Below are 18,380 nucleotides of genomic sequence, written 5' to 3' on the forward strand. Positions count from 1 at the left end.
CCATTGCACCAGCCTCTTTATACAGGGAAGATGGGCCCTGCTGGCATAAAGCCTAATTATGGCCAAGGGGCATTTCTGCCTGTGAAAGAAATGAGGAACAGTTCACAAACCCCTGGCTCAGAAGGCATTCCAGGGAAGGACAGGGAATACTGACTAGAGAAACCCCAGGCAGCTTTGAAACCAATAAAGCAGCCATGGGAGGATGTCATAATTTGGATAAGGTCTCGGGCTAAGTTATTCAAGAGGCCTTTCCATCCTGTAAATCATCATACAACAGAGAGGGTTTAATTAGTGGGTTTGAGCAATGCTAGTTCCTTTCAACAGGCATGAGTTCTTTGCTGTATCTTTTAAGGCATTTGCAGACGACACGCTGTCCCAGCCACCAGCGGAGGGAGGGTTTGGGATTGATTGAGAGTGTGGTCAGGAGGTAGAAAGGTAAGAAAGGTTTATTGACTTAACAAAAACACAACTATGTGTAGTAATAAGACAAACAATGACAGACAAGAATAATTTGCATTGGCAACTTATTGGCAGTCTCCTCTGATTTCCGATGTGCAACAAGTTTCTCTTTCCACAAAGCTCAGCGAAGTCAGGTGTCCCCAATCAGCACTGTCCGAGAGGTACCAGGAAGGACCCTGGTATTCAGTCTTTGGGCTCCTCGAGATCCGCAGGCCCACTGATCCAGGCCAACAGCTAATTAATCCCTTTCACAGAGCTTTATCTTCCTTCTGAATGATTTCTGGATGTTTCAGCCAATTTATAACTTCTGAACTGTGCTGATAACTTACAGCCACTCAGATTCTTTTTACTTCAACTGTCTTTAGACTGACCAATAGCAGTACAAGCTTTGCATTCTTTTTATAACTACGCCACAGGGCCTTACTACTTCAAGGCTTTGCTAAATTTACTAGGCTTTACTTTATACAAGGCCTTACTACATCTTAAACTTTAATTAGGCTCTTAGCAACAACATATAGCTTAGTATTTAAACAAATGACAGAAAAACTCTTGGTCTAATCTTCATAGAGCCTTCATCAAGCACCTTTATCACACAGACATAATTTTCAGCTGTCACACAAGCGGTCTCCCGTTTCGGCCGCTGCAACTGCATTTGTGTTTGAACGATCAGGATTTCCTGGTACTTCCAGTTAACTCTGCTCAGAGGTTTTATTTCCCAGCACCCCAGCTTAGCACACCTGATTGTGTTATCCACACACCAAGCGTCTCAAAGACTCATAATTGCTTTCCTTCGCCACCAGGTGGTGATGTGCTTTTTCTCACCCCTTGTTTCAGTCCTGTACCTTAACTGTGATACCCTCCCTCCTCTGAGATGGAGAAAAGCTACACATTAGCACCTATTAGAGAAGAAGATACACACAGAACTGTCTGTATTTTATATTGTGTGAATGAATAATTGATTTAAGTTCTTTCATATTCTTGACGTAACCTAAAAGTTATGCCCCTTTCTTACCTTTTTCCTTTCTTGTATTTCTTTTTTCCTTTCTTCTTTTTGTTAACCCCCTAAGTCATTCTGATCTTCTGAGCATCATTTATGCCCCACTTTTCTTATCTTTCTTTACTTCAGTGTATCTTTTCCTTCCCTTTGAACAGTATCATTGTTTTTTCTTATTTGTTGCCTCTTTCTTATCCTTCTCTTTTTGCCTACACCTTCCATGCTGCTTTGTCTTGTTTTTCTCCTGTCTTCACAATATGCTTTACTCACTGTTAGCTTGGTGGAAGCACTGATAATGACAGAAGAGAGAATAAAAGGAGGATTTTGAAACGAGAAGCTATGCTCATTGATGTTATAAGTACGTTGTCTTCCATGAAGTACCACCAGCAGTTAATTTAGCATTTAAGTTAAAAGTATCATGGCATACCCTAGAGAAAATGTGACGTAGGCCAGTAACCTCTGTGAAAGCTTGCTGCTTGGAAGGAATGCAAGATTTAGAAAGTCTTGCTTGTGTCACTTTGGGTGTTTAGCACTGAAGTCAACTGAGAAAAAACAAATTAGAGAGAGAAAAATCTTTCAGTCAACAAGATAAACTCTCCTTCCTGACAGCAATACATTTCATAAGCAAAAAACTGGTTCCACAGAAGTCAACAAAACTTTTTTTCCCCGTGACTTCTACAGAGTCATTCTGGATTTGGCTTTAATTGATTAAATATATCTGACAGTGGATCATAAAGGTTAATAAATGTGGACCCTGTCAGACAAACAAGGGAAGCAAGCTGCGTATTTGTCAGTTTGAAATGAGTTTCACTTTGAGATTTTTGATTCCAAACCAAATCTTAAAGCAAAACCATGCGGCTCTAATTGGGGAGATTGCATGCACCCTCGTGAACCAGCATCACTGAGCTTTGCTTGGTCCTACAGCTCATGTGCCAATTTGCTTTGCTTAACACGTGCAGAATCTTCTATATGTGTTGCTTCTAAAACGACAATTTGCACTTAACAAATGTTGCCCAATTCTTCCAGATGCTATGCACGTTTCTGGGTGCTCTAGTGTCCAGAAAGTTAATGGCAGTTCTTAGAACCAAGCTCCGAAGAGGGCTGAAGCACCTCTCAGATCAGTTTTATACAAATGAAGTTGCTGGCGTGTCAGTGAAGTCCCTCTGGATTTACACGACTGTGGCATGAAGATGTAGGCCAACAGAATCTGAACATGAGGAGCAGCCAGTTACAGCTGGTCATAATTTTTTTCCAGCAAAACACAGTTTGGATCATTGTGATGTTGATTATTTTTCCCTTTTTCACAGACATCTGCTCTCCATGGAAAACTTCCACATTTGAAGAAAACCTGAAAGCTTGTTTTTTAGAAATTCCACCATGACACTTCATGGCCTCGTTCCCCTCCGTGGGTCAGGCTCCCCCATCAGACTTCATCTGCCATGATACACCATAAAGCTCATAAGACAGGAGACTGTCAGGCACCCTGGGAGAAATAGCCTGGCCAATGATCCCCAAGAACATAGGGCACCCAAACTACAAATTGCACACAGTGGTATGACTGTATTTTCTAGGTATTAGGACAAATATTTTGGTTTCTGATTTTTCCCTTCCTGAAAACTTGGAAGTTTCTACAGAGCAATGAGTGGGGAAAGGTTGAGGACTCTTTTGAAAGTGTTCTACTAACACACTAAACAATTGAAGGTGTTTTTCCTCTCAAATGCTAGTTTGCCAAGGGAATCCCTTCTTCACTCTCTCCCCAAATGAATTAGATACTGCAGGGGGCTATGGTAACTAACAACGAAGATGGCAAATAACAAATGTTACTTCTTGGAACATATCAGATTGCTCTGCCTTAACACAGGCCCAGTTAACACCATATTAACAAATGCACCAAGGTCACCAACCTCTACTAGCCGATCTGCTTGATCCTTTATGGAATCCTTGTTTTTTTTTAATTTTACAGAAACCTAAGTTCTCTAAGCAGGAAGCAGTGGGCCATGCAGAACACAGCCCACCCACCTATAGATCAGGATGGACTGAAGAACTTCCCATATGAGCCAGCAAACTGAAACGGGTGACGGGGGGAAATGAAGTCTCGTATTTCACCTACCATTTTTAATAGAAAACAGAACATTGGGGGATGGCAGGGAGGAAAGAGGCAAATCCCTGGAGAGTGTAAATGCTGGCCTCTCAAGTCAAAATTGTCAATCATGCCAAGTCCTGAGCAACACAGCCTCCTTTAAGGAAGGGAGGAAAACGAGGGAATGGATTGGCACAGTTAGCCACTAGGTGCTACTGTTGCTCCATTGATTGACCTCAGCAAACATTTTACAATAAAAAATTACTGAGTCTAATATGTATGGGCACATACAAACACACTTTTCATCTTTAACTTTGATTTAGGATATAGAACTCGAAGGGATCCCTTGGGTCACTGAGTTTGGTCCCTTGTATTTCAAGTACTGTACAACATATAATCCCTCACACAAACATATTTAGCTCAATCGTAAAAGCAGTTCGGTTTTTTGTCTCTGCTATTCCAAATGGAAGTCTGTTCCAGCACCTAATTGTGTTAATGGTTAGGAATCTTCTTCTAATCTCTAGCCTAAATTTCTTTTCATGGGAAGTTTATGCCCATTTGCTCTTGAATCGATGGTTCATTTTCCCTCTTAAATGTTTATTCCCCTATTGTGTTATAGACCACAGTCCTGCACCCCACTTAGGCCTTTTTTAGCAGTCTAAACAAGTCACGCTCTTCTGGTCTCCTCTCCCAATACCATCTCTTTCTTCCCCTACCATCCAAATAGCTCTTTTCTGTGCCTATTCCACTTTCAGGTCTTTTTTCTTGAAGAGGGCTGACCACAATTGTACCTAATACAGTAGGTGAGATGTCATGTGCTTTGTACACTTTCTCTAGTAGCAATCAATCACTAAACAGCTCTCAGGATTGCATTTGCCTCTTTCATGGCTGCATCACACTGGGGATCCATAACCTGCCTGTGACAACTAGTATGTCCCAGTCCTCTGCCTTCTCAGACACTCCTAGAAGGATTTTCCTGTTTGTAGTCTCAAGGTGCATGGCCTTGTGTTTCATAATCCCATATCTATTACCCCAGCCCTCAAGGTCATAACATTATTTGTGTATGGTATCCTAACCCTCTGTATTAACAGTAACTTCCAACTTTGTATTGTTGCCAAAGTTCATCAGCACATTCGTAATATCTGTGTCAATGTAGTCAATGGCAATATTAAACAAGGTCAGTCACAAAACCCATTCTAGAGGAACAAACCTAGTATCTCTGCTCTGTACTTTTCATTTTAATGTTACTTGTTGCCATCTCCCTTTAGTTAGTGCTTTCCTCACCTTATTATTCCTCTATTAAACTCCAGCTCCTTCAGTTTAACAAGTGGTTTCCCAGGTGGCTTCATATCAAATGTTTTACTGAAGCCCAGAAAGATGAGATTCAAGACATTCCCTCTGTCTAAGAAATCAGTTATCTAAGCAAAGAAAGCCATCCAATTAATCTGACACTATTTACCATGTTGAATTTTAACCCATTCTCCATTTGCTTCCATACTTTTGATTATTTTTTCCTTCAAGACTTATATCACTCTCCAAAGGGACAGACTATGTGCAAGGGAGAACCTTATTCTTCAGAAGACAACTAGCATCATGTATCAGTGCTGCTTTTAACATGGTGGCCTATTTGACCTCTGTGGGGATCAAAAATAGTGCAAAATTCTCCATGCTGATCCCAGTATGTCTCAACATAACTTTTTAGGGCAGGGGTAGGCAACGCTTTTTGGCCAGAGTGCTGAAAAAACCACAATGTCTACTTTGTAAGGTGCCAGAGTGCCAGCATGCCACAAAAACAAAACTGCCGGGAGCCTGCAGCGCAGCGGCTCTGTGCAGTGCCTGCCCCAGCCCTGGCCCCTTAAGAGGAGCTGTGGGTGGGCAAAGCCGGGACCCAGGCTGGTTGAGGCATCCATGGTAGCTATTCCCAAGCTCCAGAAGGCTCCTGCAGCCATGCTAATGCACCGGGGATGGCTCTGCCCTGCTTGCACTGTGCCCAGCATGCACGGAGGCCGATCCTGGAGAGGGAAGCTCCCTGAGCCCAGTGTCCTGCCCCAGCCAGGCAGCATCCCCATGTGCGCAGGGTGGCTGCAGCCCATCACTGCAGAACTGTGCAGGCCAGGCTAGGCCCCACCACAGGTGCTGCTGGGCACCCCCGCCGGCCCACCCACCACAACTCGAGCCTGCAGAGCCCCGGGGCCACCTCGCCACCCAGCCGCCAGCTTCCTAAGGGCCCGACCAGGCTGGCTTGCCTGCAGTGCCTCCCCTGACACCGCCTAGACCCCGTCCCGACTGCCTAACCCAGCACTCAGCACCCCAGTGCTGCCCTGGGTAGGATAGAGCGTCCGTGCCTGCCTGGCCCCAGCGCTCTACCATCCGCTGGAAACCCCCAGGGCAGCGACCCTGCACAGCGCCTGCCCAGGCCCCAGCTCTGTCCACCCACAGCTCCCTCCAGGGGCCAGCCAGGCTGGAGGGTGCAGCCTGGGGGTGAGGGGCAGTGAACACAGACAGCCTCCCTGCCTGTGTTGTCTTGGCTGTGGGACTTGTGGCTGCACAGGAGAGACAAGAGCAGCAACTTTAAAAAAAAAAATTAAAATTAAACAATTTCTTTGCATGCCTCCTGGCGTGGTGGGAAAACTGTCTCCACGTGCCACTAATGGTATGCATCCCAGGGGCTGCCAACCCCTGTTTTAGGGTGATTTCTAGTAGGACAAAGAAGCTAGAAGCTACAGTTTCCTTGAAACCGTATTCATAAACTGAAGTTGCCAAGTGTGGTTCTGGAATTTTTCCCCTTTTTGATGTAGCCCACCAGGAAGCAAATGTAAGCTATCAAACATTTGATTATAACTTTTGCTCATGACCAAACCAGGCTTGTTCAAAACAAATCACTTAATACAGGAAAGAAATATAGCCCATTGTAAATCCTTTGAGCCATCCACTCCCAGTCTGGAAACAGTCCTTGCTTGTTTACTGCTAGAATTACCACACCACTGTACGCTAACAGAGTTTTAAATAATGGAATACAATGGTTTTATTGAGCAACCAGTATGCAGTTTCAGGGAACAGTACATCAGTAACTCATCTGATTTATTTATACTTGACTGATGCATGTTATTAACATCTAAAATACTTGACTAAGATACCTTTGCAAATGTTCCCTAGGTGACAGGGAAACCTAACTCCCACTTTCAATTCTGGATTTAAGCACATAAACTCCTAAATCACATTTATGCTTTTAGGTAGCATCTAACTGATGTAACTATAATGGTCCAGGAATTATCCAAGAGGCAAGGATGTCTTGCATTTGAAAGCTTGTCTAATTCTATTCCAACTGCAGTTTGTCCAATAAAAGATATCACCCTCAGAAATCCTTGCCTCTTGCATATATGCTTTTAAGAATTCTACCCTAAACATATATGACCCTCTTACCGTCTCATAGCTAACCTATACATATATAAAACCATATTGGGCAACTTATTTGATTTTCAAAATCCACCCTAGCTATTTGGTTAGATGCAGAAACAAGATTTAAATAATTTTGCTGTTAACTTTTTTTTTTTACTTCCCTGTGCTACCATTCACAACAGGACCAATTATATCATGTTTCTTTTTATGCTGTGCTAGGCATGGCAATGGTTACATGGGCCATTTAAATAAGGCCAAGGTTGTTCTCATTGTTTCTCTCTGGGTCACCACTTCCATCTTGTCTCTAAAAAAAACTAGCTCTGGTACATGGAAAATGGTCTTACAACAGAATGAATTAATTACAAGCAGACCTTTTAATTTGTAAAGTTGGTGCAGGTTGATAAAAGAGTTTCCAAAAGTAGTAAAATGCATCCTAATCTGCTACAACAGAATAGACAGCTGGCTTTCTTACATTACCCATTTCATAAATCATTATAGAAACAATGGATTGTTTCTGATGCTTTAAACATAAAGTCACCATGCCACTGGAACACTAAACAGTCCAAAACCACCTTTATGTAGTGAGTGAGACAGCAAATAAAAGTCTGCAGACTGATAGAAAGACTCTGCCCCCTCAGTGGCAGCAAAGCAATTCTGGTTCACATTTATTGGGAGTACTAGTAATAAACATTTATATTATGGTAGCGCCTAAAGGCCCCATTTGAAAGCTTGTATAAAACTGCTGTTGTACCTGGGCACTAAACAACTCTGAAGCAGCACATCTGTCTGCCAGATGTTTGTATTTATATGCTAGGATTTTCAAAAGTCTCCGGATCTTTCTAGAAAGCCTTACTAAGTTTTCAGAACTTGCCTCTTCAGCAGTCACATTGGTGTCTCAAGCAGGTCGTGGAGTCGATGTTTACGCAACTACCCCAGAGAAATACATCTCTCACCCAGGGACTGCATAACTGGCCAGGTAGCACAGGTAGCCACCTAGGGCAGCAAATTGAAGGGGGCAGCAAAAATGGCACGCGCACACCTGGCACATGCTCACTGGAAGCCCCATGGGTGTCTGGGCATAGGCAGAAGGGGGCTCCAGCACTGCCAAGCCACTGCTCTGGGACTCTGTCTGGTGCCTGCCTTGCCCAGGCCCCAGGTACGTTAGGATGGGCAGCAAATTGTTTTTGCCTACGGTGGCAAAAGTCCTTGTGCGGCTCCTGCTCTTACCATCTGAGTATCTAAATGTCTGTCATTAGTATCACACCTGAGTGCATCCCAGTATTAGGATGTGTTCATCACCTGGGAAGTCTTGCTTAGCCTGGCTTTTACAGACTGGAGAGCTGAGGCTAAGCGTGGTCAGTCGCTGATAGCAGAGGAAAAGATTCCCCCCCCCGGGGTTCCTGGTTGCAGCTGTGTCTAGTGCCCTGCCTCAGGGGCCCTGCTTCCTGCACCTCCTTCCATCTTCGTAGATGCTTTAACCGGAACTAGGGAGAAGAAGCAAGGCGCTGGCTAACTGAGAAGAAATCAGCTCCTGGACTTGAGAGAGAAAACAACTTGAGGTGGGAGCAGGATGCCCGCTGGCCAGAGGGGCCCGCGCAGGCTGGAGGAGAGGGCTTAGCTACAGCCGCCTGCGAGCACCGTTGTGCACGGACCTGCCCTGAGCTCCGACGGCACCGCCAGGTCTTAAGTATGAAATGATCATATTGGAAATCCCAAATGGTCGTATTTCCTGGAAAACTATTGTACACTGAAAAACTAAGCAACTGAACTTGCAGGTAAGTATGCAAATAAGTCATCGTATTTACTTTATATTGCTCACTATAACTTACCAGTGAATGAGAAGTGGGTTGTCAAAGTTGAAGCATTTCTTTATTTGGAGGCCAGCAGTCACAGAAAGATGCAAGCCTCAGGGCCTGTAGGATGCCTAAGGTTTTGGAAACATCTAAAGCCCCAGGTGGGGGTGAAGGATGTTTGCAGGTAGTAGGGCCACTTACAGTTAGACATCAGCAATGCATCCCCTGTGAAGAGGTACTGCTGACCCTGCCAGCAGTGCCTGCGGGCGGCCAGTGCTCACCACCCCACTGCCAACAGTGCCATGGCCAGCTGTGGGAGCCCCCCTGCTTGCCGCCACTGCAGTCCTGCCAATGGTGCCAGCCTCTGGGGGCACGCAGCGTTCGTGGTTCGGGACTGACTCATGGATCTGGGATTGGTTTTGGTTAATCTGACTTCAAATGCAGAAAATGTAAAAAAAAAAAAAAAAAAAAATGTAAAAAGGCCCAAAAGCGGGAGTGACTGCTGCAGCAAGCAGCTGCCTCAAAACGTCTCACACAAGTGTTGAAATGAGCGAGCGAATGCGGTAATTACCGTACACCCCGCAAGAGCAGCGCACACGGAAGATCCGCGCAAAGGGGCGGAGCGAGCCATGCAGCACGTGACCCGCTCCGCCGCAATCACAGGGCGCCTGCGCTCCGCCCTAGGCAGCGGCGCTGGTTGCCGGGCAGCCGCCGGCACGGGACTGGGGGCGGGGCGGGGCGATGCTGCGGGCCAAGATCCTGTTCGTGGGCCCGAGCGAGGTGAGCGGGGGGGCGGGGCGGGGCGGGGGGCGCGCTGCGGGCCGGGCTCTAACGGCGCCGCCGCCGCAGGCCGGGAAGAGCGTCCTGGCCAACTTCGTGTCGGAGAGCGCCGAGGGCGCGGGCGGCTACGTGCCCACGCAGGGGCTCAGGTGAGGCGGGTGCGACCCTCTCTTCCCCTTCCCCCCCCCCCCCCGGGCCGGTTCCGCGCGGCGGCGCCTCACGGCCGGGCCCGGCTCTGCCCCGCAGGATCCTGGAGCTGGAGACCCCGGAGCTGGGCGCCGGCGGCGGGAAGGGCGCGGGCTGCCGCCTGGAGCTGTGGGACTGCGGCGGCGACCCCAAGTAAGGGCGGCCGGCCCGGGCCCCGGGGGGGCGGGGTGCTCCCGCCCGCTGGTGACCTGCGGCTCCCCGAGGTGCAATGGGGCTGCCGGGCAGGGAGGCGCCTGGGCCCAGGTCGCCTTTAGTCTGGCCCCGGACACGGCACCCGGGTGTGCTGGGCAGAGGGACAGCAGGCAGCACCCCGCCCCCCTTCTTGCCGGTGAAGCGCGGACATGGACATGCAGCCGTGGCTGTGTCCGCGGGGACCTGCAGCAGCCGCCCGGCTTGGGACGCTTGCTGAGTCTTTCCTACCAGTGCGGTGGGTCCAGCAGAAGAGCTCCCGGACACACACCCTGACATCGAAACTCACCCTCCTTCCTGCAGCCTGTCTCCTTACAGCTGAGTGACCTCTGTCATAATAATTGGGAGGGGCAGAAGAAATCTCTTGTGCTCTCCTTTCTCCTGGGCTATGTGTAGGGAAAAAATGCCCGAAATTTGCCAGGTTGACCAGAAAGTTACTAATGTTTGTAGGGGAAAACTTTGAAGTTTGCATTTTGGAGTTAACACCCCACACCCCCCATAAACTATATTTTGAAATGTGAAAGAGCCAAAGGACAGCTCTGCTTTGAGTTTGCCAGCTTGCCATTTTTCACTTATCTGCTTTCCGAGGTTTGAATCTTGCTGGCCAGCTCTGATGAAAGACGCCCATGGTGTTGTAATCGTTTTCAACCCGGACCTGCCCAGTCACCTTAAGGAAATTGAAACCTGGTACTCCTGCTTTGTGCAGCAGCAGCAGTTACTGGACAGCCAGTGTCTCCTGGTTGCACATCACAAGCCTGGCAGTGCTGTGGAGTCAGAAGGTCCTACTTTGGGTAAGAAGATAAAAATGTTCATTTCAATCCTGTATTTTATTTACACGCTTTATTCTGAAGCTGATGATGTTTCATGACTTTTGCACTTCTGTAGTCCTTTGTACTTGATGAGAGCGTTTTGCAGACCTGAACAATTTGATTTCTCTCAGTCTGTATATATACGTGTTATGGCCGTCTTACAGATGGGAGAAGCATTTGAGGGATTTGCATTTAATGAATAACCCTGTGCAAGTCAAAACCAAGTAAAAAGTTCCTGATTAAACTGTGCTTCTTTAGTTGCATGAGAGCTGCTTACATTTTTCGTTCTTCTGTCTTACCCCTTTACAAATTATTTTAGTGACATTTTAAATCAGAATTTTATAGGCAAAAGAATAGGAGTTCATTGAAATCAGAAAATATCTTCCTTGTTTTTAAAAGGTTTCATAGCTGATCTGATCACATCCCTTCTGACCCTACCATCAAGTCCGACCCCCTGGCACAGGCAGGAGTGAATGCTGGGTTCAAACGACCATGGCTAGGTGATTTATCCAGCCTCCTTTTGAAGACGCCCAGGGTAGGAGCGAGCACCACTTCCCTTGGAAGTTGGTTCCAGATCATGGCTGCCCTCAATGTGAAGTAGCGCCTCCTGACGTCCAGCCTCAACCTACTCTCTGCCAACTTCTAGCCGTTATTCCTAGTTACTCCTGGTAGTGCTTGGGGGAACAGGGTCTCTCCTGGTCCTGGCTGGTCCCCCTTGGTAAGTTTTTATAGATGGCCACTGGATCCCCTCTCAGCCTACAGGTTCAGGTCCTGTAGCCTCTCCTCATAGGGTCTGACCAGCTGTCCCCTGATCATGCAAGTGGCCCTCCTCTGGATCCTTTTGATGCTGTCCACATCCCTCCTGAAGTGTGGCATCCAGAACTGGACACAGTACTCTAACTGCGGCCTGACCAATGTCGCACAGAGGGGAAGGATCACCTCCTTGGACCTCCTTGTGATGCATCTTTGGATGTATGACAAGCTGTAGTTGGAGTCATTATTGAGGATGCGGTCAGTAGGGCCAAGGTCCTTTTCTGCCTCTGCACTGATGAGAAGGGAGTTCCCCAGCCTGTAGGTATGCTGCTGGTTCTTCCCCCCCAGGTGTAGTACCTGGCACTTGTCAGTATTGAAACCCATCCTATTCTCATCTGCCCACCCTTGTAGCCTGTCCCTCCCTTCTAATGTGCCCACCTCTCCCTACATCTTAGTGTCATCTGTGAACTTGAACAAGGTGCTTTTCACCACCTTGTCCACGTCGCTGACAAAGGTGTTGAACAGTGTGGGCCTGAGGACCAAGTCCTGGGGAACCCCACTGCCCACATCTCTCCAGGTCAAAAATGACCTGTCCACCACCACTCTCTGGGTGTGGCCCTTCAGCCAATTGGCGACCCATCTGACTCTAGGCATCAGCACCACAGTCACCAAATTTTTTGATAAGAATGGGGTGAGAGACGGTGTCGAAGGCCTTCCAAAAGTCCAGAAAGACTATGTCCACCGTGACACCTGCATACAAGGATTTTGTGACTTGGTCGTAGAAGGCAACCAGGTTGGTCTGATGGGACCTGCCCCTAATAAACCCATTTTTGTTGCCTCTAAGCACAATCTCCCCTGCTGGTTCCTCACAGATGTGCTCCTGGATAATTTTCTGAAAGAGCCTCCCCAAGACCGAGGTAAGACTAACAGGAAGAATTCTTCCCTTTTTTCAAAATGGGGATGACATTAGCCCTTTTCCAATCCTCTGGCACCTCGCCAGAGCACCATGAGTGCTCGTAGAGCTGTGCCAGGGGTCCCGCAATGTCCTCTGCCAATTCCCTCAACACCCTTGGGTGGAGATCATCTGGACCTGCTAATTTGAAGATGTCCAGTCCCACCAGAAGCTCCCTGACCAGGTCCTCTCTGAACCTGGGCCCAGCTGTGCCTCTCCTGAGTTCGTCTGGGATCCTGGTGGGGGGGTGGGGAAGTCCCTGTCCCTGCCCCGCTCAGAAATATGGAAGCAAAGAACTTGTTAAAGAGGTTAGCTTTATCAGCTGGTGCAACCACCAGATTGCCAAGCGTGTCCTGCGGGGGACCCACGTTACCCAGTGCCTCCTTCATACACCCTATGTATTTAAAAAAAAAAAAAAAAAAAAAAAGGACTTCTTGTTGTCTAGTTCCAGTTCTGTGTCCGCCTTAGCCTTCCTAACAGCCCCCCTATAGTCTTGAGCAATGGAGGTGTAATCCTCCTGAGTGATAATCCTTCCCTTCCACTGGATGTACGCCTGCTTTTTAGCTTTCGGATGTTTCTGAATGCCTTTGGTGAGCCGTGGGGGCTTTTGAGCACTCTTGCTCCCTTTGACTCTCATCGGGATTGTCGTCCTTTGGGCTCGGAGCGTCATTTCCTTTAGGAACAACCACTCCTCTTGGACTCCTAACTCCCCTCCCCTCTGGGACCTCAGTGCTTCCCTGAGTAATCTCCTTAATTTATTGAAATCAGCCTTCCTGAAGTCCAGGGCTGCTGTCTTGCTGCAGGCCTTTGACACCCTGCGCTAGATGGTGAATTCCAGCAGGCGATGATCGCCATCTCCCAGGTGGTCAAGAACCCGCAGCCCCCTCACCAGGTCGTTGCCTGTGGCCAGGTCCAGGTCCAGCAAGGCATTTCCCCTGGTGGGACCGTGCGCCTCCTGGGTTAGCTGGAGGTCCTGTATCTCAACTAGGAACCTACGTGAGCAGTCAGACCTGCCTGAGCGCTCCTCCCTGCAGATGTCTGGGTAGTTTAGGTCAGCCATGATGACCGCATCCCTTGACTTAACGCCTCCATCAGCTGACTTAAAAATTCCCAATCCAGCTCTTCCCCCTGGTTGGGTGGGCTGTAGTAGACCCCCAGCGTTCAGTCCCTTTTCCCCCGACCCCCTTGTGCTCTGGGTCAGAATACTTCAGTCTGCCCCTCCGCTGACCCGGTGCTGTTTGCTGAGGATGTCTGTTGCTCTCTGATACAGAGCGCCACACGCCCGCCTTTCCTCCCCATTCTGTCCCACCTGTACAGTCTGTAGCCCTTGGTGTTTACCGCCTAGTCGTGGGTTGAATCCCACCAGGTTTCAGTGAGCCCCAGTGTCCGGGTTTGTGTTAGCTAGCAGGAGGGCATGTTCCTCCTTCTTGTTCCCCATACTAAGTGCATTAGTGTAGAGACATTTAAGGCCCCCTGTGGGTATATGCTTCCCTCCCCACCCCCCCCAAACCCAGGACTATCTGGACCCCTGCCACTTATCTGGGTACTTTTTGTGCTCGTCACCTGTCATGGCTAGGAAGCGTCATCATTTCCCCTGTGGCCCCATCCCCCAGTGAAGATAGTTTAAAGGTAATGCAGATACTTTTATATAAAAATTATTTGAGGGTCCTCGGTCCTCAGGAGAATGCATTGCTTCGTGAAGCTGGAAACAGATGAATTAAAAGTGACAAAATGTGATGCTCTTTTAATTTGTTTCACCCCACTATAACTGATTCCAAAGGAATTGCTCTGAGTTGCACATTGTGAGAAGCAAATCATCCCCCAACTTTTCTGATGGAGGAAGATGACTGCATGCATGACAGACAGAGATCCTCAAAAAATCCTGTTTTAACTTGGCTTTACTACAGGAGTTTTAGACCTGCCACTAGCAATGACTAACATTAAGGAACATAGAGGAAGAGACATTGTCTGAATCATAGAGGTCTGATAGTGTTGATTCCTATATTCTAAGGAAAGGCTATAAATATTTATTCTAATATAACAAAGGCCTTAGTCTCCCTGTCTGTCTGTCCATATTGCTCTGGGCCAACTGCGCCTGTACCTTTGAGAGGGCATGTGCCAATTTGCTGCGAGGGCCTGGAGCATTATAGCCAGAGGGTGCAAGGGAGCTGCTGAGCTGTCCTGTCTCCCGTCCCCTTCACCCTCAAGCAACACCCAGCAGGGAGGAAGGGGAAGGGGGAGTTGGGGGCTTCCTGTGGCAGCGTCTCCACGAGACACTGGGTGGTGGTGCTCTGTTCCCTGCCCTCCATCATTCATGATGGGCAATTTGCTAGTAGCACAAGAAAACTAAAAAGGAATCCTGGAAAATGTTAAGTGCATGCATGAAAAATGGCACAGAATTGTCAGGCTGGAATAGGAGGGTTTCAGGAATCACTTCCACATTACAAACAAAGCTTTCCTTAACTGGTCCAATATGTTTTATTATAATTATTTTCCATCAGTGCTCCTTATCCAAAGTGGAAAGGGAAGTTTTCTTCTAAAACTCAAAAGCAAAAATGTCAGTCTTGACAACAAAGGCTGAAAGGATTTCATCCATCAAAGAGCTTAACTGAATTACTATGTAGTGACGGTGCATCACATGTTTAATATTATCTATCATGCTGGACATCAGCAGCTTGGCAGAAAAGGATTGCAATGGAACTGTCCTATGAACTCAAAACTGTAAGTGTATTTCTTTGTCAAAATGAATATATCTAATTATTTTTTTGCTTCACTTCAAAGCTGCACCGCTGAACAAACTGAACCTAATACAGTCTAGTCTGGAAGAAGACCCTGAAGACGTGCGGATGGAATTCATGAAATACTTCAAAAGCATTGTCAACTTGCTAAATGAAAGCAGAGATAGGGAAGAGATGTCAATTATCACGTAATGCTGAAAGAAAGAATGAAGACAGAGAGAGAGCGAGTACTTGTTTGCAGTTTGAGACCTGTCCTAGCCAAGAAATAACTCTAGAACTGATCTTGTTAAGGAGAGTTTGCCAGTGGATGAACACTATAAGAATAGTTTTTGAGTGATTTTTTTCCCCAAGAGAAAATAGATGCACAGCTTAAGACTCCTCATGAGAGTGAAGGTTGAATTCAGACGAACTGTTATCCAAGAGATTTGGCTGTAAATCCAGGCATGAAAGTAACTTTAGCTGTCCCCTGATGAGGTGTGTTACTGGATAAAGTTCAAGAAGGTGTCTTCTAATATGTCTATATGGGCCCAGCTAATTATATACTTAATTTGGGAAGACATTAAGGAATTGGCTAGTTCTTAATTGACTCACTTAAGAATGTTCTCATCCTTTTCCAGAAAAAGCTAAATGAATGGGCCAGGCAGAGCACAAGTTTTAGGAATCTGAGTTTAAGCACTTGGGTAATGTGTCTGTGGCAGCTGTGCTCTTACTTGGAGAAAGTATGCTTTTGGATGTCAGTAGAAACTGGTTGGAACTGAGATGTGAGGCTTAAGTCTCTGGTGAAATCTACATTTTAATATCCCCAAATCTCCTCACCTCTCTCTCCAGCATCTGAAGAGCATATCATTTTACAGACTTGTGTTCTGGCAGGATGGAATAAACTGCAACCTTTACTCTGACAAGCCTTTCCATCCACTTCAACAAAACTCCCATATTTACTCAGTTAGCAGCATGTTGAGCCAGCACCGCTGTTCCAGCCCTGTACAGCCTGTAGCGAGTGGCAGGGAGCTGCTACTGGTGCTGCTCTGGGGCCAGGCTCCACACTGCTGGCGTAGAGCAGGTTGGAGCCATGCTCCATGCCCTGGGCTGCAGCAGGGACAGAAGCTGGTTCAGAGCAAAGATCAGGGTGGAGGGCTGAGGGGCAGGCAGGGGGAGGGAGACTTCAGGAGGGGGAGAGATGGGAGGAAGCAGGGCAAGAACCTGAGGCTGTGGGTGACGGAAGTGGTGTGCAGGGAGAAACGGGTTAAGCGGGAATTGGGGCAACCTGAGGCTGTGGCGGAGGGGCTGGTATGGGGGATGGGCAGCAGAGGATAAGCTGCCTGCCTCTCCCACTGCCTGTCCCCTACCACCTCCCCCAATACTACCGCCTCACCACTTCTCCCCCACCACCTGTAGTAGTGGGGTGCAGAAATTGAAGATAATCCTCCAATAATTAGATTCCACACATGGAAAATTATAATAAACGTACACATTTTCTGGCTGTAAAATCTAATTATTTAGGGGGAGGGGGGGCATCTTGTATTTGAGTAAATATGGTAGCCTTGTTGTTGGTGACAATGCTTAGGTCCCTCTCTGGGAGGGAAAAATGTTGAATCCTGTTCCCACTAGATCATTTTGCCCTAACACAGACTGAAAGGGAGAACGTTTTGCATTCTCTGGATGAGGGAAAAATGTTTTTAAAATGTATTTTTTTTGTTCTGCTGCTTTGAAATTATTGGTTTGTTAGGGAACTCATTTGATTTATTTTGGTTACACTCAGGCTCACTCTGTTTGTTGTGTGTTGTGAAAGAGAGCCATCTTTTTCCTATGGTATGTACCATAAACTCAATTAAAACTTTTTTTTTAAATGCATCCATCCTGTTCTGAAAGTGAAAGCTAAGCAGGGATTATCACCCTCTTGGAAATCCAACTGTCTTGCTTCATTGGTTGACAAAGCTATAGTCTTTCTGGTCAGCTTTTTTATTTCATACAGATGCTCCAAAACCAAAATGCTGTGCTTAGCTAACTGATGTTAGAGTTAAATAGCTAAAGTGGAGATAATTTATGGCATGGCTAATTTTTTTTAATGGGGAATGTGAAGAAACAGACATAATGTGGCAGGGTAGAAGCAGAAACTGCAGAAATTCTTGTAATGTATCCCAGTGTTATAGCTTTTAAGAAAGAAGAGCTACTACTTGGGAGCTATATCATGCATACATCAGTTTCTGGAGGAGAGTTTATTGGCTTTCTAGCAAGGTTTATCCCCAGCTCCTTTATGATCGTGTTAGAGCTACAGGCATATTACAAATAGTTGCTTTGAACTTTTGTCAGAAGAAGCTGTTAGTGAGGGTGTCTTGCTCCTGACCATCAAGGTTTAATGAACTCCATGTCACACCCCCTGTGCAGGTCTTGCCTCTAGCCAGAATCTTTCTTGGGAAGGAAACCCATGTTCCCCTCCCCTCTGTACCAGGATTTTAGTTTGCAATCCCTTTGTAATCTACTGTGGCTATCTTGGCTGAGTTTAGCTCAGTTTATTTCCTTAGAACACGCATTTACTTAGAGCAAATCATTATAAAAAAAGTATGAAACCAATGAATTTGAAATGAGAATACCCATCATCTGCATAGATGCTTAGTGGGTACAGTACTCAGATTTGTCAATTCATAGATTATTGGGTATCTGTCCCAGAACAGGTCTTTTTTTTTATGCCGGTTTTTAAGAAACTTATTTTACGAGCCATCTAGAGCCAGGTAACCCCTCACCACTCCGCTCCTCTCCATCATCATTATTTTTCTAGGTATGAAGCTTCAAAGGGCTAGGTATACTAACATATACACATAACCACGCATACATACTAACGGCTCTCTTCATACGTACTTATAGCAAACCCAAACTCGCAAAAAATCAACAAGGTTTCTTATCTTGTGGGTTGTCTAATTTATTGTGAGCTATCCTGGACCAATTTTGGATGGGATGGGATATAAACCAAATATTTAACAGTAACAATAATCTCATGAATATCATTGGGAGTTTCTGTTAATTCCACACCCCCACCACCACACACACACACAAACTAACAAAGCTAAGTCAAACATCCTTTTCTCAGCTTATCTAATATGTTTTCAGGCAGGACTGTGTCTGTCTTTAGTCTTAAATTTGCAGAATGCTTATTTTACTTTAGAAAGCTTTGGAAAGTGCCGGGGGGGTACAGGATGCAGCAGGCTGACAATGATCAGCTGTTTCTGGCT

General features: G+C 46.6%; 1 protein-coding gene and 1 long non-coding RNA gene across 3 annotated transcripts; one reads left to right on the forward strand and one right to left on the reverse strand.

Moving 5' to 3' along the window:
- Nucleotides 1–544: 544 nt before the first annotated feature.
- LOC149854083 (uncharacterized) lies at nt 545–9,267 on the reverse strand. Its single transcript, XR_016438927.1, has 3 exons — nt 8,762–9,267; nt 1,881–1,995; nt 545–1,742 (listed from the first exon to the last, which is right to left on the reverse strand). It is a non-coding gene; the product is annotated as an uncharacterized LOC149854083 (long non-coding RNA).
- Nucleotides 9,268–9,351: 84 nt separating this feature from the next.
- Nucleotides 9,352–17,004, forward strand: LOC149854084 (intraflagellar transport protein 22 homolog). 2 transcript variants are annotated; one of them, XM_090025965.1, is made up of 6 exons: nt 9,352–9,505; nt 9,575–9,654; nt 9,752–9,844; nt 10,490–10,692; nt 11,110–11,210; nt 15,197–15,333. In XM_090025965.1, exons 1-5 carry the CDS (start codon nt 9,467–9,469, stop codon nt 11,181–11,183), a joined length of 489 nt encoding a protein of 162 aa, XP_089882091.1. In that variant the 5' UTR covers nt 9,352–9,466; the 3' UTR covers nt 11,184–11,210; nt 15,197–15,333. The 2 variants fall into 2 exon arrangements, with proteins under 2 accessions (XP_089882091.1, XP_089882090.1); XM_090025964.1 differs by lacking the exon at nt 11,110–11,210 and having other exon boundaries at nt 9,355–9,505; nt 15,197–17,004.
- The last annotated feature ends 1,376 nt before the right edge of the window (nt 17,005–18,380 follow it).

Source organism: Crocodylus siamensis, chromosome 13, assembly GCF_052110815.1.
Source record: "Crocodylus siamensis isolate JL-2025a chromosome 13, ASM5211081v1, whole genome shotgun sequence".
Lineage (NCBI taxonomy): Eukaryota > Metazoa > Chordata > Crocodylia > Crocodylidae > Crocodylus > Crocodylus siamensis.

What these genes read in the sequence shown, in the direction of transcription:
- LOC149854084 (XM_090025964.1), top strand. Translation starts at nt 9,467, where the DNA reads ATGCTGCGGGCCAAGATCCTGTTCGTGGGCCCGAGCGAG. An exon ending in TGTTCGTGGGCCCGAGCGAG is followed by an intron (nt 9,506 to 9,574) that starts GTGAGCGGGGGG and finishes CCGCCGCCGCAG; the next exon opens with GCCGGGAAGAGCGTCCTGGC. An exon ending in GTCAGAAGGTCCTACTTTGG is followed by an intron (nt 10,693 to 15,196) that starts GTAAGAAGATAA and finishes TTCACTTCAAAG; the next exon opens with CTGCACCGCTGAACAAACTG.